The 25,875-nt window shown below is 52.8% G+C and overlaps 6 protein-coding genes across 6 annotated transcripts; 3 read left to right on the top strand and 3 right to left on the bottom strand.

Moving 5' to 3' along the window:
• Positions 1–5,010: 5,010 nt before the first annotated feature.
• On the bottom strand, positions 5,011–5,614 carry M406DRAFT_330721 (uncharacterized protein; the record flags this gene model as incomplete). The annotated part of the gene is made up of 3 exons (XM_040920552.1): positions 5,011–5,178; positions 5,325–5,343; positions 5,466–5,614. 3 exons carry the CDS (start codon positions 5,612–5,614, stop codon positions 5,011–5,013), a joined length of 336 nt encoding a protein of 111 aa, XP_040775337.1.
• A 4,023-nt stretch (positions 5,615–9,637) lies between these two features.
• Positions 9,638–10,418, top strand: M406DRAFT_62423 (uncharacterized protein; the record flags this gene model as incomplete). The annotated part of the gene is made up of 3 exons (XM_040924778.1): positions 9,638–9,799; positions 9,854–9,896; positions 10,003–10,418. The coding sequence occupies 3 exons, from the start codon at positions 9,638–9,640 to the stop codon at positions 10,416–10,418; spliced, it is 621 nt and encodes a 206-aa protein (XP_040775338.1).
• Positions 10,419–13,897: 3,479 nt separating this feature from the next.
• Positions 13,898–18,180, bottom strand: M406DRAFT_291443 (uncharacterized protein). The gene is made up of 5 exons (XM_040918966.1): positions 18,132–18,180; positions 17,937–18,073; positions 15,720–17,860; positions 15,522–15,609; positions 13,898–15,027 (listed from the first exon to the last, which is right to left on the bottom strand). Exons 1-5 carry the CDS (start codon positions 18,149–18,151, stop codon positions 14,465–14,467), a joined length of 2,949 nt encoding a protein of 982 aa, XP_040775339.1. The 5' UTR covers positions 18,152–18,180; the 3' UTR covers positions 13,898–14,464.
• A 249-nt stretch (positions 18,181–18,429) lies between these two features.
• Positions 18,430–20,410, top strand: M406DRAFT_107307 (uncharacterized protein). The gene is made up of 4 exons (XM_040915230.1): positions 18,430–18,667; positions 18,776–18,825; positions 18,888–18,963; positions 19,023–20,410. The coding sequence occupies exons 1-4, from the start codon at positions 18,603–18,605 to the stop codon at positions 20,032–20,034; spliced, it is 1,203 nt and encodes a 400-aa protein (XP_040775340.1). The 5' UTR covers positions 18,430–18,602; the 3' UTR covers positions 20,035–20,410.
• A 41-nt stretch (positions 20,411–20,451) lies between these two features.
• M406DRAFT_330725 (uncharacterized protein) lies at positions 20,452–21,598 on the bottom strand (the record flags this gene model as incomplete). The annotated part of the gene is made up of 3 exons (XM_040920553.1): positions 20,452–20,634; positions 20,844–20,864; positions 21,446–21,598. The coding sequence occupies 3 exons, from the start codon at positions 21,596–21,598 to the stop codon at positions 20,452–20,454; spliced, it is 357 nt and encodes a 118-aa protein (XP_040775341.1).
• An 880-nt stretch (positions 21,599–22,478) lies between these two features.
• On the top strand, positions 22,479–24,874 carry M406DRAFT_91580 (uncharacterized protein; the record flags this gene model as incomplete). The annotated part of the gene is made up of 9 exons (XM_040926206.1): positions 22,479–22,520; positions 22,740–22,854; positions 22,917–23,014; positions 23,068–23,115; positions 23,246–23,542; positions 23,599–24,165; positions 24,231–24,609; positions 24,675–24,721; positions 24,776–24,874. 9 exons carry the CDS (start codon positions 22,479–22,481, stop codon positions 24,872–24,874), a joined length of 1,692 nt encoding a protein of 563 aa, XP_040775342.1.
• Between the last annotated feature and the right edge of the window lie 1,001 nt (positions 24,875–25,875).

Genomic DNA, 25,875 nt, shown 5'->3' on the forward strand with positions numbered 1-25,875 from the left:
GGATGTACGCGAGGGCTGAGCATAAATTGATCCCAAGGAGAAGGGACGCATTAAGAAGACAGACAGAAATAGACATGTTTCGCCCTATGTACCTAGGGATGATGAGCTCTGGGCGGTGACGACGGGCGGTGGCGCGGGAGCTGGTGGCACCCGTCCAGTCCGTCAATAACAGCAGTACATGATGGCATGGAGGAGGGTCTGAACGGCACCAGCCCAGCCCAGCCCAGACCTGATGGCAGCACTCGCTGATGAAGGGGTGCGTTTGGAGAAGACAAGAAACACACGAAGAAGGGAACAAAAATGGAGGAGCGCGTCAAGCCCACCGGTCGGTCCACCCTTGCAGACCTTGTCGATGTGATGAGCGGAGCTGGGTGGGGGCAAGCTTGAATGAGAGTGTGAGGGACACTCTGGTGGGCCGTCTGTTGGGCTAGCAGATACCGACCGTTGCAGACATATGGAGTATGTACTTGTAGTGCCCCCCTGGGCTGCACTTGACTATAGTAGTGCTCTCATACATCATGGTACATAACGATAGTACCATAGTACAGTCGCACCTTCTTCCCCCCCGAACCACCCCACCCCACCAGGGGCCCTTCTCCAAAACAGCTCCCCCCCCCCACTGCTCTCTCTCTGCTGTACGTACTACTTATGTACTCTCGATTGCGCGGACGGGGCAAGGGAGAGGAAAATGTGACTTGAGACTTCGAGAAAAGCCACCCACTACGAGGAGCACAAAATGTACCATGGGTTCGGTCAAGAAACGCAACCGGAATTTTCTTATTTATAAAAAAAGAAACCGAAGCCTGGCATCCCTAACCATGGCTGACAGCAGTCTTCCCACCCAAAAGACCGAAAGGAGTGTCCGTAGGCCGGGTCTCGCCCGAATTTGCGCTAATCGGCCGAGATTCTAGAGTCATTGGATTATATACTATGTAGTACATACTATAGCACAAAGGGCATGTACGGTCGATGTTAGCCGTGCGCCTCTCTGGTACGATATCTGGGGCGCTTCGCATAGGTGAAGGCCGTTCTAGCCCTTCCATGGTCGGTTTTTGGAATGCGCCTATTCCACATTAATGGTCCTTGAGACGTTGGCACTAGCGGTGCCAGATGGGCGTGCTGCTAACTAAGTACTGCTATCGTAGACCTAAAGAGCGAGAGTCAGAAGGTGGTATACTGTTGGTAAATTTCTTGACAGTGACGCTTGGTACTAGCCTGATGGGGCCTCTGTCAAGTCAAGTCTCTATTTAAGTCCCTCACTTGTTTCCCATTCTTTTTCACTTCTTTTCGGTACCATATCCCCCTTGTCAGGTACGCAGCCTCGGTTATCTGTCCAGCAAATCCCTGCCAAACAACCCTCAGCAGCATTGCCATGGGTAATTACGTAGTAGATCTGTGCTGCATAATACAGTACTGTATATGTAGCATGACCACATGGACAACTCCTGAGAGGAGAGTTGTAAAAGAGAAGGGGGGCTTGTCCACAGGGGCCTACGCAGGCAATCAGGCTCTGGAGAAGGGAGATCATAAATGGAACCCCCTCATTTCAGCTTTAGACTACAGTATGTCAGGAGCGGTGCCGAGCTGACGCATTCCCGGCTTTGTGGACTGAGAAGGTCAGAGGCAGAAAAGGGGAATTGAGTTTGTAGGCAAGAACTCAAACAGAAGAAAAGGCAGTCATCATATATCACGTCCCGCGAGGACGGTACCGCTGGCCCGTGCTAGGTCAGGCTTGCCGCTTGCAACGTCGACGAACAACAAGAACAAGAAACGGGTAAGTCGAGACGGTCGTGTAGGCTGTGGCGTACCACTTGTCCCCTCCCCCTGATTGCCCTTCCCCTGATCGATCGACGACAACCAAGGCTTCCTGTCTGAAGCGGCCCGACTTGGTCCAACGCAAAAAGAAAAAAGACGAAAACTTAATTTGGCATGCACGACATGTGCTCATTCTTTTGCTCCTTGCATCACTACTAGCCCATAACACGGGAGCTATAGGGGGGTGGGACGTACGCGGCTCGCGACTTATGGATGTGGCTGGAGCCTCGGTGTTCTCCCTCCTGCTCTTACTCCTCACATCACCAACCGCCCATCTTTCCCCTTCCCCTGCGCCGAGATTCCATTATGGACCAACCACTCAGCAAAATGGCCCATGATGGGACGATGCGCAATACCACCCAAACTATAATGTAGTATTCAGATGAAGGCCGAGATCAGCCGGGCGCTAGGGTCAAGGCTTGGGTGACGCACCTAATGCACTGTACCCCACAGAGGGCCATCCTTGGGGACAGGATCATGGTCTTTTCTATTTCTCTGCTGGCATTCGAATCCAGATATGGGATGAAATGCAGGAGATATGTCTGAGGTTTCTCCTTCTACATGATCTCAACCACTCACAAGATTGGCACTATCCGCGACGAGACACGCGAACCCAGCCGCCTTGTCACCTTTGTCCTACAAGCAAGGCCAACCCAAAAAGTTGGTCAGCCGACAGCAGAAGCAAGTTCACCTCCTCCCAGAGGCCATGTTGATTTTTTTTTTTTTTTCCTTTCTTTTTTCTCATAACCAGAAGCGGTGTGAATTGCAACATAACTACAGGGGGCAAAGAAGAAGAAGGAAAGAAGGAGGGGGGAAGGTAGATGAGCCTTGGTCGAGACCAGGTCAAGTCCAGAACAAAGACGTTGGATTCGTGGGGGGATGTGCTTGCATGTGAGCGGCGGGTCCACATAGACGTACCATAGCACGCCCCCTTCTCGTCCTCGGATAAGAGAGGGAGAGAGACAGAGTACCTGTGTCTAGCTGCAGGATATTACGTGCTGCCCTGCAGAAGAAGAAGCTAGGAGCAGAAGTAGCTGGGCACACCACAAGTTATGCGCGAAAGTTGTCCCGTCTAGAGATGCAAGTACTTAGCCGAGGGTTGTATAGTACGTATGCTGTAGACCACACGCACGGGTGGATGGAAGTACTGGACTTGAAGTGGACTGGGATGGCTTGGGCGTCAGACCCTGTGCTGATGCTGGGTGCCACTTTGGTGACCGAGTGTGGTGCTGCAGGGAGCGTATATCCGTCACATTAGGCTGTGCTGTTGGCCAGTCAGCGCTTTGTGCTACTGCAGTTGTCATTCTGATCTTAACACCACGACAGTACTGCACTGCATACGTACGCGATAGTGTAAGTTTCTTTTCTTCCTCTTCCCAGAGTCTACTCCATGTATTTCTTTTTTCTCTTATGAGCTGAGAGATCCAGTTCAGGTCAGTGAACACTGGATTCAGCAAAGAGGGACGATTTGAATAAGAAACTAATCAATTTGCCGTCGCAACAGAACAATCAATGTAGATGACGTTAAGCCATCGACCCCATTCATGGGTAGGTTGCGGTGGAAAATTCCGTGCACAGTGTTGTGTCATCTTCCACCGCATTCGCGTAGGCGTGCATGGGGCAAATGCAGGTGCAAGTGCAGGTGCAGGTTAGAGAGGATGAGGTGCAGGCTAGAGCTCCTACTGCAGGGCTGCTGCTTCCCAACCCAATGAAATTTCAGGTCATCGTAGAAGTTGGTGGTGTGAAAGCAGCAGGAGCGGACGGCATGCAGTACGTACCCCTCCCTCTTCCCTGAGGATGCCCTAACGCCCCTAATGGATCTACATTTTTTCTTTCTTTTTCTTCACTCTTTTCCGTCCCTTCCTGCCTTCTTTTTTCTTCCCCTCTCCGTACATTCCTTGGGGGACCACCGCCCAATATGGTCAGCACTTCGTCCAAAGAAGACCACAGCCCAAGAATCTCGTAATATTTCAACTTCGGCGGCCCGAGACACGCTATGTGCTCCCTACACCCGAGTTGCAGGGGCTTCTGCTTTTCACATTAAAGCTGTCTTGTTTACAGTATTTCCCTGCCACCAGAGACAGTGCGAGGAGAGATTTATGGTACGATCGAATATGACTCGACACACTCTTCTTGAACCAACTCCTTGGTTCGGATAAAAACCGTCACGTATGACGAGTGGTGAACATCGCTGAGCTCGATAGTATTACGGTACAACAGTCAGAGCAATAGACTGCACCAGCACCAGCAGACAACAGGGGGGTGGGGGGTACAATGCTGTGCCGCTTGTCCCTGTCCTTCGACAGCCTGACTGGCTGGCTGTATTGAGCTCTAGAATGGATTTCTTCTCCCGACCTCGCTACCAGAGTTGCCCGTTCTTGGCTTGCTCGACCCCTAAACTATCTGAGGAGAGAAGGAAAAAAAGGGAAGAAGGGGGGAAGGGGCTAGAAAAAAAAAAGGAGCAAGGGAAGAATAACCAAAAAGCTTCAATAAGACCAAAGAAAAAAAGAAGAAAAAAACACTTCAGCTACCACTCGTCAAGCATACACAGTGCCGGTCATCTCGAAAAATGTGTTCCTATCTGACCATGCAAGCGCACAAGACCAAGTCGAGCAGCAGCGGTCAGTGAGGTTTTCCCTGACATCATCAAATATACAGGGTCCCTAACAGCCAGCCAGGGATGTTGACGACTGTTACTGACGAGCTATGGTACATAGCGACAGTTGGTACTTGCTCGGACCGCCAACCCACCCTTACTGTGTAGAGTACCTAAGTACCTACTGTCTATCGAGCGGATCCTGCGTGGGGATGTCGATGAAAACACAGATCGTACCTTCGGCTTCCATCCCAGGCTGGTGCTCGTGCCGATGTGTCGTGCATCAAGCTCTACCTCCCTCGACCTCATTCGACCTCATTCGACCGACAACATCAGGGAGCCTTTGGCCTTGTTTGACTGAGTGAGGCAAGTAAGCCCACGAGGACCTACGTGGCATTTGGGAAATTGTTGCGACCAATGCACTGACCGGCGCGTGGCCTTCGAACTATACGGAGCTCGAGGGTACTGCGACGCGCCCCAGCTATAGTGAACAGTCAACTATAGGCCCTCTCCTGATATGTACAGGAGTGGCGTCAAACACAAGGTTTCGTACTACTAGCGAGATATACGATGCTCAAAAGATCAGGTCTGCAGCTCCTCTAGGCCTCGACGGCAGCGGTAAGACGCCTTCGCATGGGGTCTTCAAGCTCATCCGCAAATGACCTCCATGGAGGCAGGCCTGCGCCGCCTCGTCCAGGTACGGGTTCAACCGTGACGGTTGCTTGTCTCTGCTGGATGCCCTCTGGATCTCCCGACCGGATCCCCGTCTGCCATGCAAAAGCCCAATTATGCATGCTTCGGTGGGGCAGTCAATGGGACAGTTTCCGGCAAATCAGGGTGAGACTGGTGGATAAATTCTGGGGGATCTTCGTCGAGGACCGTTAGCCGAGATGATCCTTCGAAAACCACCTACAGTACTGTTGTACATAATACTGTGGTACGCGTTCCTATGTACAGTAGGTCTCGATAATCAGCCGGCCGGCTTGCCCTCCCCAGGCTGCCCGGGTGTGCTGCCGTCCGGAACTCTCCGACGCGCCATCACAGGACCACACACCTGCTGCACCGCATGCAGTCATCGCTGTATCGTGCTGGGGACAGCGCAACCACCGCAGACAAGCCTCCCACGTCGACTGTGGCTTTTCTTTTACGCCATAGGCATCTCAAATATGCCTCGTCCTCCTGCTGCCCGCATGTCCAGGCCATTGTGCAGCATGATAACACTTTTCCAGAATGGCTTTAGGTGGACCAAAGCTGGCGCACCTGCTATGCCCTCTCCCACCCCACATGCACTGCGCGACTGGTGGATGGTGCGCCTTTAACGTTTCGTCATCAGGTCAGGGCCTAGATCGCTGACCGAGAGACGAATTGGGAGGCTCCAGGGGTTTGACACTATGCTCAAACCTCCTCAGCTCGCCAATTCGACAGCTTAGGCCCAGTTGGCGTTAGCATGAGCCTCAGCAATTTCGCTTTCCGTTGTGTTTTGCAGTTCAGGCTTTCGGTCGAGGCCATAAGGCATAGTCAGCTTTGCCATTATCATTATCAGCACTGGACGTTGCGCCACGACGTGGAGGTGTCAATGCGGGTGGCTACATTATGTCCATCAATGCACAGGCGATGACGTGTCTATGCTATAGAGACAGCCAGCAGCATTCAGCGGCGCCTTTCCAAAAGGACCCCGGCAACCACTGTGGTAAGCGAGCTCTCCAATGTTTCACAACGTCAAGTGATGGGCTCTCGGAGACAACAACTACGTCCGACTCCCTGCGACACCAACAGCGATCGGCCGTCCTATGATGGAATGGATTTGCAAGCTTGTGTCTACTGCACACTTAGAGTCTGACCGGCTTACATGCGCGGCGCATGGGCCTTTTGAAGCCTGGACAGGGTGGTAGGCAAGCACGGCGCGGCACAGCTTGGTCCTACCTGAAGGCATCACATCGCTCCCTTCCAAGCGACACAGTCCGAGTGCACTATACAGCGCAACAGCTCGGCTGAGCGCGGTGATAATTAGAAAGATATTCAAGTTTAAAAATATCTTGGAAACACGGGGCTGTGGCACAGCAGCTGCAGGGCCAAACGCGTTCCGAGCCACAGGGTGCAAACGATATACTATGTAGACTCAATCCCCGGCGCAGATCTGCCCCGTCTACTGCCATAGTACATAGTATAGTCGCGAGGCCGTGAGATATCCTATGTAAGCATCTCTTATCGGATCCGGCTTCATGGTCCGTATTGGACTCTCTTCAATCCCCAACTGGGCTCCACACTGCCTCAACTGTAACGATATTGTATGGTGATACCATGGTACCACAGTTGTACCATAGTACTATGATACATTCTATGTACATGGTACAGCCGGATTTCGTTCTATGGTAGTAAGTGATAGGGGCAGAGGAGGGTAGCGCAGGGTCAGGCGGACCGTAGCCAAAGGCCCCCTTACCCTTACTTTAGTACTATGGTGGACCCTTGGTGCAAAGCTTCGCCAGCATGACTTGTTACTTTCGATCCGTCTTCTATGCAGGGATCGCAGAAGCTTCTTCTCGGCGCTAGCACGCTCGGCGGTATTGTATGGCGAGCGGGAGATACTACGTGCTATACTGTTGTGGTATACAAGTCGTTTAGCCGTGCTTCGATCTACCGGCGCCGCATGAATCAGACCAAATCCTCGCTGCAACCAGGCTGGCCCCCAACGGCGTATCTATCTAGTATCATCAACGCCTCGATGACAGGTCCGCGCGTCCACTTGGGCATACTACCATAGCCATAGTAATTCCTCGGCGTGGGCCCGCCAGCTTGGGTCTTGGCGAAACATCTTTCACAGGAATGCTACTGATAGCCTTCATCCCGAACCATGTCGGCCTCTGGACCCTTCATCTAGTTGTTCGAATACTGGGTCCCCCCTTCCTTCTCCTCCTCCTCCGCCTCCTATCCAAAGCAAGCGAACGCCACGCCAGCTTCAGAAAATCGAGACCAAAACAAGAAGGACAATAGGTTACCCTGGCCAGGGCAGTACATAGCTTAAGTGATGCATACTCCACGGGTTGAACCCTCACACGGGAACGACAAGGGGTCGCATGAATCTGAGTCCACAGGGGAAGATGAGCGCGGAATCAATTGCACGAATGTGGTCTCTTGAAGAACCACATTCACAAATTCTCCGTGATTGTTTCTCAGCAATGCTATTTAAATCTATATGAAATATTGACAATAGTCCTCAGTGGTGACGACGACATCATGTCCCCCCCTCCTTGGAACCTCCACACCCACACATAGACACACACGAGAGATCGACAGCGGCGATGAAGCCACCCATGAACAGTCTCCACGGGCTGTTATTGTCGATCAGCAATTGCCCAACGGCCGGCTCTCGCAGGATACCGCTATCACGAGCAGACAGATATCCTCACACGATCATTGTAAATTGAACCAGCAGGGGGGAGACACGAGGAAAACTGCCAAGTTCCACATTTGGACGGTGGGAGGTTTGTTCAGGAAATCTTGCGTGCACCAACGCCCAGCAGCAGAGGCGGATCAGGTTGTCTGCTAGCATGGCGGGCGCGCAACGGGCCACGGCGGTCCACACTTTGTGAGGTGTCAAGCCCTATGCAGGGTCACACTCGACGGGACAGAGACGAGTCTGTCACTGCCCGTTCTCGTCCGATCAAACCTAGACAGATAGGTCCTCCTCCTCCTCGTCGTCGTATTTCTTCCCGCCGTTGGGGGGCGCCGTGGCGGGCGTGCCCCTCTCTTAACGAGGATGCATGTCGACCGTGCGCTGCCGGCCTAGCGGTATGACTTACCGAGCTGTCAACACTATTTTGTTCCCATCTGGTCGGGAAGTAGTGACTGTTGGTGCTGTTTCTGGCCTGGTGGCCCTCTTCCCTCCGCACATTCCGGACGGGGTAATGCCGCGAAATACATGCTTTCCGCTCCCTGCTCTGCGCCTTTCTTCGCCGACTCTCGATATTGCCGGGCCCTTTGTTTTGGTTTTCTTTTTCTTGGGCCCCCCCCCCGGGGGGGGAAGTGGAGGTGACCTTTCTCTTTTTCAGGAACAGGGCAAACCTCCGTTCTGTGTCTGCCGACGGCCCTTGCCCTGTGATGTGGGGGCAACCCCCCCCCCCCTTTTTCTCTTTTCTTTTTACATCTTTTTTAATTCCTATTCTCCTGTTTTGTTGGTATCTTACTAATTTATTCATACACAGGAAATCAAATATAGAATCTGCTGTGATTACACCGTACATAGTATGCACTACGTAAGAGATCAGCGGGATGCGTAGGCTGAGTGAGCGCCATTCACACACCTAAGAGAACGGCGTCTTTAGTTGATTGTTATTGTCTCATAGATGAGTAGTCTCCCAACCTCTCAAACCACCCCCTCCCCCCCCTTCTTCTCCCAGAGCGTCAGGTCAGGTGGGGTGAAAGTCCTTGATTAAGTTTTTTTTGGTGATGCACATCGTGAATCGAAGGCTCCATGTGCGATACTTACCGCCGAGCTTTTTGGGCGCCCCCCCACTGGGGCTTGCAGGCGTCTCCAGTGAATGTACTACAGGGTACGTACTAGAGAAGTAGCTGGGGCCATGCCTGCTTTAGCATCGCCCCGCATTCTTGCAAGGTTCTCACCTGTTTATCGCTGGGCCTTGCCAAAGGGCCCGCTTACGGATCTCGAGAAGCATCTGATCGAATACCTGGGCAGGCACATTGAAGGGCGGGGGAACCACTAATCCAAGCCGATCGCGGGGCATACTCAAAGCGACGCGCCAGGGAAGGCGAAGAAGAAAAAAAAGAAAAAAGTAAGAAAAAAAAAATGCCGGATACGTCAGTGCTATCGCACACATTTCAATTCCATCATCATATTGCATCACAGAGAGAAAGAGGCCACAAATCTTTTCCACCTGTATCTCCGTTCATTGCACTCACGGAAGAACCCGATCAGTACAACCCACCCTGCACCTCAAACCAAGTTCTACGCCACCGTCGACGAAACTCAGGACGCACCTTTCATCTTACCTTGCGAGTACCGCCTCGTCCAGACCCATCTTCTCTCGTCACGGAGCTCCACTCCACTCTCAACTCAACTCAACCCCCTCTCTGCCTCCCACTCCCTCCGTCTCTCTCTCGGCGCCGAAGCACGACACCAATCCTACACACGTCGTCAGCTATTACCAACTTTCCATCCTATCGTTGACTGTTTTAAAGTTTTGTTCTTATTTTTATTACACACCAGCCATGGCAATGAGCGGGGAGTTGCAGAATGCCAACCCTACCATCATCAATACGTCGGAGCTCCCCACCCGGAGGCGCGCAAAGAGGAAGGCAGATGGCCGCAGCAAGGGCGAGGACGTCACTGCCTTCATGCCAGATCGCGAGTGGGATTCTTCCTTTGAGCAGGTGAGCGTCTTTGGCAATGCTGGAGGCCTCACTGGAAGTGATGGCGACGTTGAGGAAGACGAGGAAGAGGATCCAATCGACGAGCAGGAAATCTTTGGTATGTTGCCTTTCTCCACATCGGCACTGTCATCTTGACATGGTGGGATCATGATCTGTCCTTCACCTGTTACGTTGATTGTCTACACACGCTAATCGCACCGCAGACCTCATCTCCACCATCTCCGACCCTGAACATCCCCTCACGCTCGGCCAGCTGGCAGTGGTCAACCTGCAAGACATCCACATCGACCCGCCGCCGATGCCAGGGAAGGGGCCAGACCTAGACGTCATTACCACGGTCACGGTCGAGCTCACCCCGACCGTGAACCACTGCAGCCTGGCTACCATCATCGGTCTGGCTGTGCGGGTCCGCCTGGATGCGTGTCTGCCCCCGAACTACAGGCTCGACATCAGGATGAAGCAGGGCTCGCATGCGCAGGACACGCAGATCGACAAACAGCTTGCCGATAAAGAGCGTATTGCTGCCGCTTTGGAGAACGACACGCTCAAGCGAACACTGGACACCATGATGGAGACGTGCATCAAGATTTACGACAGCGATGAGGAGGCAAGGGTGTGAACAGGCCGAGTGAGAACACGCACAAGAGCCATGTCATTCACCCTCCCCTCCCCCCTTGCAGAGCTGTGTTGATGCACGGTACAGCGCTATGGCGTCCTGGGAGATAACTCAGCTGGTCGTTGGCACACATAATATGTGGGCCATGTGCTCTCGGCAGTCGATCTTGGAAGATGCGGTGTGCGCTGATTCTGATGGTCACGAAAACAGAACAGAGCTTAGAGCGTCTACACACCGCACGCGAGGATTTCCAGCTGGAGCGGCAGTCGCCTGATCCTCTCGGACGGGATACAAAATCTGCTTGCCAGGGCGGAGCTCACAGAGTTTACGAGTCATACTCTATTCGAAACGCCAGGCCAGGGAACGAAGCTGATGATGCCATGCCTTTCTTTTACGCATGCATGCGCTTCGACCAAGATTCGACCCGAAGCTCTGGGCTAGTGCAATCCCTCAGGATCATGATCGAAAGCGGAACGGTCTATCCCAATGTGCTAAAATGTAGCATGTGCACTTCATTAAAACTTGGGCTACTCAAATTATTGCCGCAAGCCCCAGGCAGCGATCTGCGTGGCGTACATCTCCTTTCACTTGAGCGTTTTGGGATAAATCTCGGAGCCAATTTCGACAAGAATCCTGGGTCATAACTCAAATCGCTTGGGCTTATTGTAGCTAGTGCCAGACAATGCACTGATGTGTCGCCGTTCCTGGCATGGAATCTCTCTGCGCTCATTTCATTTCGAGAAGTCGATTTTGAATTCTTAGGGAACAACAATCCTCTTTTTGCCTCTCCCAGTGCTGGCAGTCCGTCCCATCATCACTGTCTCATGTACAACAATATACCCAGGCGATCTGTCAAGATCTCGGAGCTCACTGCCTCACACCGACAAGTCCGCCGAAGCCGTTCGCGCTACCCGCCGATCGTCAGGAACCCGATCGTCAGGAACCCGATCGCCAGGATCCCGATCGTGCCGACCGAACCTTACCGGGGGCGGCTTTCCCGTCTGTAGTTTTACGCTTCCGTCGTCAACTTTATGTTGTTGTTGTCGTCCTGCCTCTTCCTGCTCAGGGATCCTTTCTCGTCACGACGAGGTGGTGCGTATAAAAGTAGATGGATTCATTGTCCTCCTTGGAATGCTAACCAAAAAGTAACTGCTACACGCTAATGAACTATGTACAATACAGTATGGCACTATGTCCCACCCCCCCCTCTCTTCTCCATGACAGTGCGTTGTAAAACGTTTGATCGGCGGCGTCTAGCATGAACTCGTGGTTCGATGATGATGTCGCTGCGGGCGTGGCAAAGAAGTTCTGCGTCTACCCTCCCCCCCTTCCCTTTGTTCCAAATGAAAGCCGCGATGATCGCTGTAAAATAAATATAGATGAAAAATCTCCTTTGACGTTCCGTTACAAACCTTGAGTCTGGTGAAACTGTTCATCTGCTATGGGTCTTTACGGACCGCACGGTTCTTCGAAACGTATGGATGGGATGGAACGGACGGAATGAGCGGGTGAGTTTGCGTGCTAGGACACGGATATCATGCGCAGACTGACTGACTAAGTGACTGGCAGACACATTGACAGGACTCAAGAGAGCTTAATTCTTCTGCCTTTTGCTTGGCGGCATTGCGCAATCTTCCTTCTTCTTGATTCTTCTCGTTCTTCTTCTTCTTCTTCTTCTCCTCCTTCTCCTTCCAGCTAAACACGCGCCCCCCCCCCCTCTGGGCCCCGAGTCAGAGGGACTGCCACTGGCCAGAAAGCCAGGTTCACCCTGTCGACAAGCAAGTCACCTGATTAAGCGATATATACCATATAGCATGATCAACATGTAAAATGATGGGCACTTGTTATCCGAGAGCGAGGCCGCTACTTCACCTGTTTCCCCCCCCTTAACAGATACACTTTAGTGTCTCCATTGCCACGGTCAGACCGCCACGAGGCATAAAGACTACCCATCACACGAATGATAAGTAAACAAGTCCGTCCGTCAGTCCCTTGCCCCAAGCCCCTCCCCCCTGCGGGGGGGTGTGCCAAGCTTGGTAGGACGGCAGTGGGTAGCGCGACATAAGTTGGGGTCCCATGTGCGCTGCCAGGAACAAGGCTTTTGTCGAATTCCCACCTGGAGATGTCTGTGTGTCTCTCTTTTTCTCCCTCCCTCCTTTGTCTCCCCTCCCCGCCCCTGCCCTGACACGCCCCGGGTTATCCGAACGGACCTGGGGTAACCGAAACGGAGAATCTCCAAAATGTCGGGACAAGACTACTTGAGTAGGATGAAATGATGATCATAGGGTAACAGTAATGTAGTACAAAAGCTATGAGAGAGATGTGGTGTCCACCCAGACCAGAGGATGTGGCGTGGTAAATAGTGGTGTTGGCCTGGTGGGCGCCCGTTACCGCTCCTTCCATCTTTTCTCCTCTTCTCTCTCTACCTTACCATTCTTTCCATATTCCTAAGTCTTCCTCTCCTCAAGAAGGCCCCGCACATGCAAACCCACACTGTCCCCTGTCACTAGGACCCCCAGCGGCACAAGATGGTACTACTAAAAGACGCCTATCATGGCAACTCTCCCCTCCCCTCCCCACCTTCATATATGTGTACTGCTATGACTACTACTGCTGCTAGTCGCGCCGCTAAAATTTCCCGCTCGCTCCTGGAGCCATGAATTAGCGGTGTTCCTTAGAGGGATAGATTGGGTTCCTCCTTTGTTCCTCTTCTTCTCTCTTCCCTCCCTCTCTCTACCCCCTCTTCTTCATCCTACTTTTGAGGCCTAGTCTTTCTCGATCCGAGATAGGCACGTGCTAAAGTAAAAAAATAAAAAAAAGTAAGCTTGTTCAGCTGCCGCGCTGCCGCTCGTGTCTTTTTTGTTCGGCGACGGCGACAGCGACGCGGGGCGGGACACATTAAGCCACACACTCAAGGTCTCGACTCGAGCTGTTAGGCAAAGCAGGCGTGCATGCCGCGTCCTAGGTTATAGTAGTATTGTGGGCAGCTTTCAAGTGTCAAAAGGCGGAATGGAGAGCACGTGGGCGTGACGAATTTGGGGGGGGGGGCGGGGTGTTGGATAACCGGGGGACGCAGTAAGCTTGATTTCAATGCAAAATATCTCGGCGCCTTGTGGGGAGGAGGTTGACATCCGGGTCTACTTTCGGGATGGGATGTGCTTTGCGGGCAGGGCTGCTACTGGGTCGTCGCCGTCCACGGTGGCATTGGACGGACTTGACTTGTGATGGGCGATGCCGAGATTTCGCTTGGTGTGGTGGGGGAGGGGGGATGGGAGACGCGTGTCCAAGAACGCGAACAGCAAAAAAGAACATTATATATCCTTTTCCAGAAATTAGAAGACGTGACCACACACACACACCCAAGAGGTTGGCCAAGAGCGAGAAAAAGTCTCAATCAGCTAGTGAACCGTGAATGGTGTACGTGTGGGTGGGCGGCAGGGCCTCAATCATTCTATCCGAAACGCCATGCATGATCGCCCGTCTTGTCTTGTCTGGACTGATGTTCTTCTGCATCTATCCCTTCTAAGAGGGGAAAACATGAATTGTAATTGCCGTTCTAAGCGTCAACGGCAGCTGGTTAGCCAGGTGTACGAGTTTCTTCATCTTGTACAAAACCCTGTCCTTTTGGCATGAGTAGAGCTGAGAGATTCTTGGTGTGCAGCGAGGCTGTTTGTGCTCGGCGATTGATCTCTTTTGAGCTGGGCTGAGGAAATCTCCTGGCATAGGGCCGACGCGCACCACCTTAATTGCCTGCCTCTCTGGGCGAGACTTAGTGTATAGTTGCTCGAACCCCAGCCTCGACACGCATGACAGCTCTCAATCTTGGGGTTCCCTCGGTATGCCTGCCTGGCCAGGGCCCTGAACGTGGCAAATCTGCACGCCGGTCTGGACCACCGCACCACCAGCACCGCCAGCCCACCCCCCAATTCCCCCCCTAGGCAAGGCGAGACGCCTCTAAACACGTCTGGGCCAAACATGTGGCAATATGAACCCATTAAAGGAAGGTAGATTACCTATTCCTGACCTCTCTTTCGCACCAGTCTCCATCTCTAGACATCCCCAAGCGCACCACTCGCAAGCATGTCCTGATAGAAGTCCGGCTCCAGAAATTTAGCCACAGATACGTCCTCGCTGAGACCTTTCCTCCGACGCGTCTTGAGCACAAAGTCACGGGCCGTCGCCTGCGCACTGGCAGGTTGCAGGGGACGTAACACAACGTCCCTGTCCAGCGGATCGCCGGGCACAATGCTCCACCTGTCAAAGACTAGGGCCACCATCGCGCCCTGCGTGTTGATGCGCAGGTCCGTCTCGAAGCCGAACGAGTCGATCACGGGCAGCAACCCGTCCACACGGTACAATGGGGTCCCCACGATCGGGCCATCGCTGAGGACGTGGCCGCGCCGCCTCGCCAGCAGTGTGTACAAAGTCGAAACCGCCTCTTGGTTACCCGTCATCGCGACCGAATACATGGGCTCCATCAGGCGTGGTGACGCCATCAGAAAAGACGAGTAGCATGCTCGCCGGGCAGTGGGGATGATCTGGCCACCTCCCCGGAAGATCGCCTCAGGGGCCAAGGCGATATCTGTGATCTTGAACTTTGTGTTACGTATAGCTGTAAGCATCTTTTGGTTAGCTTCAGTGTGAAAAGTAGAGGTAGATACAGGTGTACCAGATACGTATGCCAGCGACGTGCATCAATCACACACACAAGGGCGTGACATTGAAGGGGAAGCAAAAGATGTAATAAGGGACAGACTGCAAGGGGCTCTCCAACTGCGCGACTGGCACAAGCCGACCCGCGGGAGCCGTCCTTTTCTTTCCCCCCATTTCTTTTTTCTTTTGTCTGTTTCCCCACAGGAAGACAGCGCGTAGAGGGCAACCCATGTTCGGCCATGTCATCCCTCACAGGTGGTAAAGACTTGAGTGAAGAAATGGCACCCCATCTTCAGCGGTAACCCGTTTGAGAAGGTGGACAGCTCCCGCGCCACAATTGTGCCACGGCAGTGGAAGCGATAAGCAACGGGAGGAGCGGCTAAGGTCGCAGACGAGTATGCAATACCAAGTGATGTGGGTGGGGGCAGGGTTCACAAGATGAAATGTACTCACGTTCTTCGCAAAGAGGACCCTCTCGGCTCGCCCAGCTGAACCCCTGGCGGATTGGCTCCTTTACGGTGTTGAGAAGCCTTTTGTCCACCTGCAGCAGAAAGAACTAAGTAAGTACAACGTCGTCGTCGTCGTGAGGGAGTATGTGGGAGGGATGCATGATCGGTAATGAAAACCCGTTTGGGGGGGGGGGGCACTCACCTCGCCGGGTAGGGTGTCGTCCTGCAAGATATTCGGACCCTTTTCATCTGGACCAAAGGCCCAAATGCTTCTGGCGGCCAGCTTGTCCCAGTCGTACTTTTCTTCAAAGAACTTAGCTGTCTTGCGGATCGGATCCTTCATGCTTACCACTCCCGACTCGATATCTCGTGCAATACCGTCTTCGAGGGGCTCTGCCACCATTGTGATTTTGTTCTTCTTATTTGGCGTGATTGCGTAGCAGCTGGTGTGAGACTGCTCCACAACCGTCTCGCAGAAGCGCGTCACAGGATCGGAGACCTTGATCTCCATGTCCGCATAGAGTCGTCGCAAGTCGTGCAGGACGCAGTCCATGTAGAGCTCTCCCGTCCCGAGCATGATGTGCTCGCCGGACTCCTCCACCTTGGTGTTGATTAAAGGATAGCTCTTGTTGATTTTCCGTATGCCATCCAGCATCTTTGGCAGTTCAGATGGATTGATTGGCTCGACGGCAACCTTCAGGACTGATTCTGTGAAATGCGTAATGGGTCGGAAGATGTAGGCGTCTTCGTCGTCCTCGAATTGCTTGTCGACTATCGTGGCCGACTTGACAATGGAATTATCGACGTCGCCCAGTAACACCCAGTTGCCTGCTGGAACTCCGTCAACGGGAATGTTGTACCTCGTCTCGGCGATCCACACGTCGGATATTTTGGCTATGGCCATATCCTCTTCATCATCAAGAGAATAACCTTCGCCAAGTACTCGAACCTCAGCGCCTGGTCGGACAATACCACTCAAGACCCGGCCGAAGGAGTGAAATTGCTTGGCATCCGAGGAGTTGAACAGCTTCGTGACATGGACGACCAGCGGGCCGTCTTGGTCGCATGACTTCATAGACTCTGCAACCTTGGTATCGAGCGGACCCGTGTAGTACCGTTCCAGATATCTTTGAGCTGCCTCCTGTGGCGAAGGAACATGCTGCACAACCATATCGACAAACGCAGTGCAAGGGCCGAAAAACTGCTCGCACACCAGCTTGAGCAGGACCTTAGCATCCGTCTTGTACTGAGATGGCTTAAGAGAGATGCCAAGGCTATGCAGCGTTGCCTTCAGCTCCTCGGGGCTCTCGCCGATGGTATGCGAGTAAAGCTTGTAGATGGGCTCCAGGATGAAGGTGATGAACGACCTTCTAGCGCCCTCTTCGATGGCTTTCCTCGTAAAGGAGCGCCTTTTTGGGTTGAAGAACACGTCGCCCCATAGGCGGCGTGAGAAGTCTTCTATGTTCACCCCTCCAAAACTCTCCGAGTACATCTTCGCGAATGATTGCAAGGTGAAGCACCATCCCATCTCCGTACATGCAAAGAGGACGTTGCCCTTCTCAGGGCTCAACCGTCTCTGCTCGCCCTTTCCAGGTATCGTCTGTTCAATGATGGTGTTGACCTCCTCGACTACGTGCCTCAGCTTGAAGTATGCATCGCTGGGTGGCAGTTTGAGCTCGAGGATCAAACGGTCCATCTTGTTGAGAATGAGGGTGATCGGTATGTCCTCCAGGACCGCATGCCGGATAATCTGTTGCGTGTTGACCTGCACACCCTCCACAACGTCCACCACTAGACAGATGCCGTCCACGAGTCGCAACGACGCTGCCACCTCATCGACGAAGTTGACATGGCCCGGTGTGTCGATAATGTTCAACAGGTGTGATTTGCCTTTTGTGCCTTGCAGCACGAAGCTCATTGGCGCAGCTTTGACCGACAGCCCTCGATCCCTCTCGATGTCGTGTACATCGGTGTACCTCAGCTGCTCCTCGCGCTTCCTACCCGTCCGCTTCTCCAGCCTCTCGTTGATATCGTGAGTCTCCAGGACGAGCATGTCCACGAACGCAGTCTTTCCATGATGCAGATGCCCTGCAAGCGCAACATTTCGAATCTGGTCGGGGAAGTTCATAAGATCTGTCATGAAACCGCGCTCGTAGAAGACGTGTGGCAGGTCGGCCTCCTCGACTGTAAACTTCTTCTGCTCCACGGGCGCGATGATTGGCTCGGTCAGGGGTTGCGCGTCCTCTTCTTGCACCAGGGTCTCGACTCCTTCTCCGTAAACTTGTGCTGCCGTTGGGTAGTATTGCTTGTCTTCGTGGAGTATCACGGCGTTCGAAGGCCCCTCTACCGCACCACACACGTCAGGTTAGCCAGCGTTCTCAAAGCACGTGGCAAGGGGGAGGGTCTGGTCCTTCCTTACCATCTACCTCCATGAGCTCCTGTCCAGCCTCGCCCTCCTCGGCGAACTCGTCATCGTAGACATAGTTGCCAGCGTCGGCGCCATGCTGAGATTCTTCCTCTGATGCCTCGGCCTCCTCGCCGATGAAGTTGCCGAACCTATGCTGAATGTTAGTTTTTCCATGCAAGTCGTATAAATTGCTGGACAGCGCCTTACTCATCGTAGAGGTCATCCATGGCGACTGGAGAGGTTGTAAGGAGGGGTGGATGGGGGTGTGGGTGTGGGTGTGGGTGTTGCAGCAGCAGCGCGCTCGCACAGTGGCAAGAGCAGACGCGAAGTTGAGCTTGCTTCTCAAAAATCGACGAGGCTGAATTAGGCGCCACACCTGAACCGGTCTGATTGGCTAGTGGGTCTGCTGGCGGTGCAGTAGCGCCACATACGGTGAATTTCCAGAACTCTGGGAAAACCTTGCGAAAGACACCGAGCTCGGGCAGGATTAGTGGATACCTTCCTCAAAGAACAACAATTAAAATCTATCGAGACTCGGTGAAGAGCGATCATCTCCTATTCTCAATACTTAAACGAGTCCGCATAGCATTGTGTTGGGAGACTTCCAGGTCAGAACGTATAAGATAAAGCTTGTCCCTCCGAACCAGCCCTCCACCGAAGCACTTCAGTCCCTCAAATATGTCTTCCCTTCCCCCCGTCTACATCGCCTCGGTGGCACGCACGCCTGTTGGATCCTTCCTTGGGTAGGTCACTCCGTCTTCATGGTCCATCATCGTTCATGTGCTGCCGAACGAGAACGGCTCAGGTGGTGGCTCATAGCTGACGAGGAATTTTCTTCTCTCGACTTCCAGCTCCCTCTCCAGCCTCACCGCTATTCAGCTGGGTGCTCACGCAATCAAGGGTAGGATCTTAAGCAACCAGAGCGATACTCTCAGGACCAGGCTCACTCACTCTTCTATGTAGCTGCCGTCGAGAGGGTGCCTGAGGTCAAGCCTGAGGATGTTGAGGAGGTTTTCTTTGGCAATGTGCTCTCTGCTGGGTGAGTGGTCCCAACTTCCAAAGCCCCCCCCCCCTCCGCCTCACTAACACACACACCAGATTGGGCCAGGCCCCTGCGCGGCAATGTGCTATTCACGCCGGCCTGAGTGACTCTGTGGTCGCCACAACAGTGAACAAGGTGTGCGCCTCGGGCATGAAGGCCATTATCCTGGGCGCGCAGACCATCATGACCGGTAACGCCTCCATCGTCGTGGCCGGTGGCACCGAGTCCATGTCGAACACGCCGCACTACCTGCCCAACCTGCGCACGGGCGTCAAGTACGGCGATGGTACCCTCGTCGACGGCGTGCAGAAGGACGGTCTGCGCGACGCTTACGGCAAGAAGGAGCTCATGGGCCTGCAGGGCGAGCTGTGTGCCTCCACGCACGGCATCACCCGCGAGGACCAGGACGAGTACGCCATCAAGACGTACCAGAAGGCCCAGGCCGCTACCGAGGCCGGTGTCTTCAAGGAGGAGATCGCCCCCATTGAGGTCAGCGGCGGCCGTGGCAAGCCCGCTGTCAAGGTCGACCGTGACGAGGAGGTCAAGAACCTCAACGTTGACAAGCTCAAGAGTGCCCGCGCCGTCTTCATCCCCGGCACCGGCACTGTCACCGCCGCTAACGCCTCGCCCATCAACGACGGTGCCTCCGCCGTCGTCCTCGTCTCCGAGGCCAAGCTCAAGGAGCTCGGCATCAAGCCCATTGCCAAGATTCTCGGCTGGGGCGACGCCGCCCACGCCCCCGAGAAGTTCACCACTGCGCCCTCGCTGGCCATCCCCAAGGCCATTAAGCACGCCGGCCTGAGCGCCGAGCAGGTCGACTTCTACGAGATCAACGAGGCTTTCTCCGTGGTTGCCCTGGCCAACATCAAGCTGCTGAACCTCGACCCCGAGAAGGTCAATGTGTTTGGTGGCTCCGTCGCCATTGGCCATCCTCTGGGCTGCTCTGGTGCCCGTATCGTCACCACCCTTACCACCGTCCTCAAGGAGAAGAAGGCCAAGATTGGCTGTGCTGGCATCTGCAACGGCGGTGGTGGCGCTTCCGCTCTCGTTATCGAGAGCCTCCAGTAATTTGGGGAGCAACAATACTGCATTAAACTTCAGGAAACGGCGCAGTAGAAGGGGTTATACACAACATGAGAACGGTTGCTATCTGGACTCTTGTGTATTCAACTTGACTTGACATAGATTGTGTCTCGGTCATATTTTATAAAGTGGGCGGCTGGTCTCATTCTTTAATGCATAGAACTTGCCAAGTGCATGGAAACTGCTATCGGTGTTCTTTTCCTTCAGACATTCATTATTTTGTTGACCATAGTCACTCTGACCAAACCCCTCCCCCGGGCTTGGAGCACCTTACATCTCTTCAAGAGCTCTCTTTGTCTCTCTCTCTTATACGAGACTAGATACCATCTACCTAGGCAAGATAAAAGCATTTCGCCAGCAGACTACAATGGGGAGATCCCCATTCTTTTCCTCTCGTGCTTATCAAGACCTGATGAATTGGCAGCTGTCGTCGTCATACCGGACGATGACGTTCCAACCCTCGTCAGAAAAGAAGTTTTGGCCTGTCATGCTGCCGCTGAAGCAATCAGATTTGTAACAGTTGATGAGGATGTCCCAAGCACCATTCCCAATGGATTTGAAGGTCGTGGAGAATGTCTTGAGATTCTAGGCCAAGCATATTTTCATCAGCAAATGAAGTTCGGTGGCGTCAAGGTGGATTTCTGATGGTCATCGGCTTGGTGGACTTTATATCGTTGCACCACCAAAGGGCAGAATTGTAAGAGCACGATACACGACCACAATTTCCGGGACAAGGACCATTGGCACCACTACCATCGAGGTTTAGTAGGTACTATACACCAATTTAAATATACCAAGCCGTGGCTCTCTGCCATCTAAGCAACTTTCAGGGTTAGAGATCAAGCATCTGGCTTCAGGAGACATTGGAAGTCTGGGCAGGAAGACAGCTCTACTTGAAACAAATCTCGACAGTCCCGTTAGACTTGGGGCTCATTGCAACTCCAGTCTTCGTGTTTCAACGTTTGAAAGGAGGAGAGTCCTAAACAGAGGGCTGGCAAGACCAGTCTAGAGAAGTGGATGTTGGGACTGCAGTGTTGTTGTGCATATGTTTGATAAAAGAGAATGAGTGACCAAGCCAGACGAGATGATTAGTTGACCTGCCAATCTTTTGCTTCAGTAAGATAGTTGCTGTTAGCGTGAGTGCCTTTGCAGTGCTGCTGAAGTAAAATTGGGGAGGAATTGGGAATGTATAGTTTTTGTAAGTGGCATTTAGATAGTTACTGTATGGTTGGTCGAAATCAGCTGGATTCGTGTCATAAAGAAGAAGATCTTCTCAAGCGGGACAAATAGGCCACTGTGTACTGCCCAACAGTACCATCTCATGAGAACATGGTTTCTCTAGAGGCAGAGAATGGAACGTTGAAATCTTGGATATGCGAATGGGAGGGATACTTACATGGCATCCTCGACAAGTGCCCGTGATGTTCACCAAAACTGCATCCTTGAGGTCAGGCTGGACCATCCAGGTGTTGTTCTGAACACCATAGTCAAAAATGAGTGCAGTCAGACTGACTCTAGCACAGAGGGGCCTGCAAAAGCTTCTTAGCATTTCTTCCTATTTGGAACGTATTGTAATGGCAATGTTAAGTGAAAAATAATGAGATACATTTAGTGAGCAAAGGGTTTAGATATAGCAACCGAGAGGGAATATGACGGACTATGGCAAGGGGCAACCAAGAGTGGGTTGAGATTCTTCATTTTGAATGCATAATTTTCCCCGATTTACAGAATAATTTGGAACTCAAACAAAAACCACCAGAAAACCCTGGTACAAGTTTGATGATATCAACATCAAATGTGGTGTCTGGTATCTTTCCTATGGTCCAATTTGGTGAAGAAGGATGACACTGAACAGGTTGCTCTTTCAGTCGGATTTTTGGGACTAATTCTTTTTTTTCTGATACATTATAAATCCGTTCAAAGATAATCTCAAAAAATTCAGTCTCAACCAGTGGCGGAAATCAAACCTGGTGAAATTGAATTGTATTTTCCGTCATCCATTGGCTCTTGACAAGAGCCGTCACCAGTCTCCAGTTAAGTCAGCTCCGACCCTACTATAGCATGTCCTGACTGCCTGAGTACTAGTGGTGTACAGTGGTGCACTTGGTATGCGCAGGCCATAGCTGACAGCTGTGAATTAGCGGGGGGAGAATTGACGGCAGGGGGGCCCTTGCCAGCTGCTTGAAAACACTTTACTATGGTACAGGACTTTCCTTTGTGTCGCAGCCCCCTGCTATCGATAAAGGCAACCCCTCGTTGCCTACTCAATTTTGAGTCAGACCGCGTCGCGTTCAGAAATTTCTTGATACTAATGCGCAACACATCTTCACCAACGTCCTTCACTGCAGTCCACCAGGGATAATAGTTTTGAGGCCACTGCTATTCTCTTGGGATTCTGGACCGTTCTTACCAGTCAAACGGTGGTCAAGATGCGTTACGTCCTTGTCTCTGGTGGTGTTATCTCAGGTATGGTTTTTGCTCATTGTCCACTACTCACAATCCATCCGTGAAGCACTGCAACCCCCCTCACTGGTGGTGGGGAGACGGGGAAAGGCCTGATGGTGGTTGGTTTGGCTGACGTTGTGTCGTAGGTGTCGGAAAGGGAATTATCGCCTCCTCCACTGGCCTGGTTGGTTGCTTCGCGTTCGACATACAAACACAATGAGAATCTCTGACAGAAGATTTCATAGCTTCTGAAAACACTTGGACTCCGTGTCAGCTGCATCAAGATCGATCCATATGTCTCGGTCGACGCAGGTCTGATGGCCCCTGCCGAGCATGGCGAGTGCTTCGTCTTGCGCTCAGGTCCGTTTCTGTGTAGTGTCGATTGATTGCCTGTCCGTCGTCTCTGCTGACACTCTGAACAGGCTCCGAAGTTGACCTGGATCTCGGCAACTACGAGAGATACCTGGCTGTTACCCTGGCCGGTGACAACAATATCACTACCGGCAAGATATATCAACACGTCCGTTCCCCCACATTGTCCACCCACGAGGACGAAGTCTGATTGGTTGGCAGGTCATCCAAAAGGAGCGCCGCGGCGACTACCTGGGCAAGACTGTTCAAATGTGTGTGCCCCTTCGTCGTCTCTCTCCTTCGGATGTCCCAGCACGTCGCATGAGATTCCGGCACGCAGCGGCGTTTCATGGACTGTGTCTGGGCTGGAAGCGAGCCATGATCTTTGCTGATAGTTCACAGCGTCCCCCATGTCACAAATGCGATCAAAGACTGGATCAAGCGAGTCTCCCGGATTCCCGTCGACGGATCCGACGAAGAGCCCGATGTCTGCATTATCGAGCTTGGAGGCACTGTTGGCGATATCGAGAGCATGCCTTTTGTTGAGGCGCTTACCCAGCTGCGTCATGAAGCCGGAGCCGGCAACTTCATGACCATTCATGTCTCCTATGTTCCTACCATTCACGGCGAGCAGAAAACCAAGCCAACTCAGCACGCCGTGAAGTCCGTCCGCAGCTATGGCCTGATCCCCGACCTTGTGCGTCAAGTATTGTCATTGCCTTCTTGTGCTCGCAAAGCTGATGGTCATACTAGGTTGCCTGTCGATGCGAACAGCCTCTTGCGGAGAGTACCGTTGCGAAGCTTGCGCTGCACTGCTCAGTCGAGGTCGACCAGATTCTTGTGGTTCGCGACATGCCAACCGTCTACCAGGTTCCCATACTCCTGAAGCAGCAGCACCTGGTCACTCTGCTGCGCGTTAAGCTTAACCTCGCCGGCGAATTCATCCCTCTTGCGCGTGTGGCCAGGGGTGCTGAGCTCTGGGACCACTGGCAGTCAGTGGTAACACAGGAGCAGCAATCTGACATCAGCATCGCGCTGGTGGGCAAGTACGTCGAGACACACGATGCGTATCTGTCGGTCGTCAAATCTCTGGAGCATTCTTCCATGCACCTGCGACGCAAGCTCAATCTGATCTGGGTCGATGCTGAACACCTCGAGCCGCAGACCAAGGCTGCCGAGGCGAGCAAGTACGAGAAGGCGTGGCGGGAAGTCCGAGATGCCTCTGGAATCATTGTGCCAGGAGGATTTGGCACTCGCGGCACTGAGGGAATGATGCTGGCCACCAAGTTCGCTCGGGAGAGCCGTGTGCCGTTCCTGGGAGTACGTATTCGAAATCGTCGGCGTGCGGGGTTTCCTGGTTGCTCAATTGCTAATTGAAAATTCAGGTATGCCTTGGCTTCCAAACAGCCGCTATTCAGTTCGCGCGTGATCTCTGCGGGATGACGGGCGCCAACTCGGAAGAGTTCGAGGCTACTGCCAAGGAACTTGTGGTCATCTCCATGCCCGAGCTTGACAAGCAAAACATGGGCGGCACCATGCGTCTCGGGTCCAGGAAGACGATCTTCCAGCCAAGCAGCGAGGGGGCCAAGATCCGTGCCCTGTACGGTCATGCTGCAGAGATCGAGGAGAGACACCGACACCGATACGAGATTAATCCGGAGTTCATCGATCGCTTGGAGGCTGCCGGTCTGCACTTTGTCGGAAAGGACGAGACGGGTCAGCGTATGGAGATTTTTGAGATCAATGATCATCCTTATTTTGTTGGTGAGTATCTTGTACTTGATTCTAATTTTTTTTCTGCTATCTGTTCTTGCTGACTTTCCCTGAAGGCACACAATTCCATGCCGAGTACCAGTCCAAGGTGCTCAACCCTAGTGTAAGTGCAAATATTAGATGCCCCCTTCTTGCGACCTCAGCTGACGAATAACAGCCCCCGTTCCTGGGCTTCATCGCCGCTAGCGCTGGTCTCCTCGATGATGTCTTGAAGGCCAGGCTCACCAACGGTGTCAACGGCACGCACCACTTTTAGACCTCAGCGAGGTTGTGACGGGGCGACGCGGCTTGTTTCGAGGGCGGTTCCAGACAGACGAAGGCGGCGTTTTAGAAATGACCATGAGAAAGATAAAGACTGGCGTTACTTGCGATAGGACTTAAAGAGGGGCACCGGACATGAATAGTATAGGGTTTTAAACCTCAAACACTGCATTGAGCCTTTCACAAACAAAAAAGGGACGGGAATTTGGGGGCGTTCTGGGCGTTTTATGCATTGCCCGTTGACCTGTTCTTTACGGGACGCGCGCTGTCCTGCTCAATGCAAGGGCTCGCGCCTGATGGGATGAGGAAGGCTACTAGAGAAGCTGGCTGGCAGCGCCCAGTTATGCCTGTGCAATCTCGGAGGCAGGGTAGTTGCGCACAACCGGGCGGCAATTACGCCCCCGCATTATCAGGAGCAACAGGCCTGACCTTAAGATTAGTTAGGCTCGATTAGACATTATATAGAACTCGAATAGTCGATGCACTTCTATTGAGGATCTCTCAAGCCTGCGAAGAAGACGAGCTAGACATAAGATCAGGAAGGTGTTTGCTCATCAATGCCTGCCAGACAATTCATAGACTAGTAGGCTGGATGATTGCTTTGCACGACCAAAATAAGAGAAAGAAAGAAAGAAAAAGTCCTGAAAGGGAAAGAAAAGAATAAACCAGACGAACCACTTACACAATGACTTGAACCTCGTTATTAAGTAAATAGGAGGCTGCCATGCTAAGAGTTCACGCTGCAGAGGTGTTTTCCAGCTGGTTCAGCGGCAAGACAGCCCTGGGTTCTATGGGTACCGAAAGGACTAGCCTCAAGGATCAACGGCTTTTGAACAGGGAATAGGTTCCAAAGGCCAGGCTGTACTGGGGAGTTTCTCATCATCATCATTATCATCATCGACACAAAAATCATTCTGGTCCTGTGTTCAGGGCGACTCACTGGTTCTCCGGACATCCACTAGTAGCTCGCCGCTCATTGAGGCTATAATATGCAAA

This window comes from Cryphonectria parasitica, assembly GCF_011745365.1.
Source record: "Cryphonectria parasitica EP155 unplaced genomic scaffold M406scaffold_5, whole genome shotgun sequence".
Taxonomy (NCBI): domain Eukaryota; kingdom Fungi; phylum Ascomycota; class Sordariomycetes; order Diaporthales; family Cryphonectriaceae; genus Cryphonectria; species Cryphonectria parasitica.

Excerpts from the sequence above, each read along its gene's own strand:
- M406DRAFT_291443 (XM_040918966.1), bottom strand. The coding sequence starts at position 18,151 with ATGGATGACCTCTACGATGA. Across the intron at positions 17,861-17,936 it reads GGAGCTCATGGAGGTAGATG|AGGGGCCTTCGAACGCCGTG; the intron begins GTAAGGAAGGAC and ends GTGGTGCGGTAG. Across the intron at positions 15,610-15,719 it reads ACGACACCCTACCCGGCGAG|GTGGACAAAAGGCTTCTCAA; the intron begins GTGAGTGCCCCC and ends TTTCTGCTGCAG.
- M406DRAFT_107307 (XM_040915230.1), top strand. The coding sequence starts at position 18,603 with ATGTCTTCCCTTCCCCCCGTCTACATCGCCTCGGTGGCACGCACGCCT. Across the intron at positions 18,668-18,775 it reads CCTGTTGGATCCTTCCTTGG|CTCCCTCTCCAGCCTCACCG; the intron begins GTAGGTCACTCC and ends CTCGACTTCCAG. Across the intron at positions 18,826-18,887 it reads GGGTGCTCACGCAATCAAGG|CTGCCGTCGAGAGGGTGCCT; the intron begins GTAGGATCTTAA and ends TCTTCTATGTAG.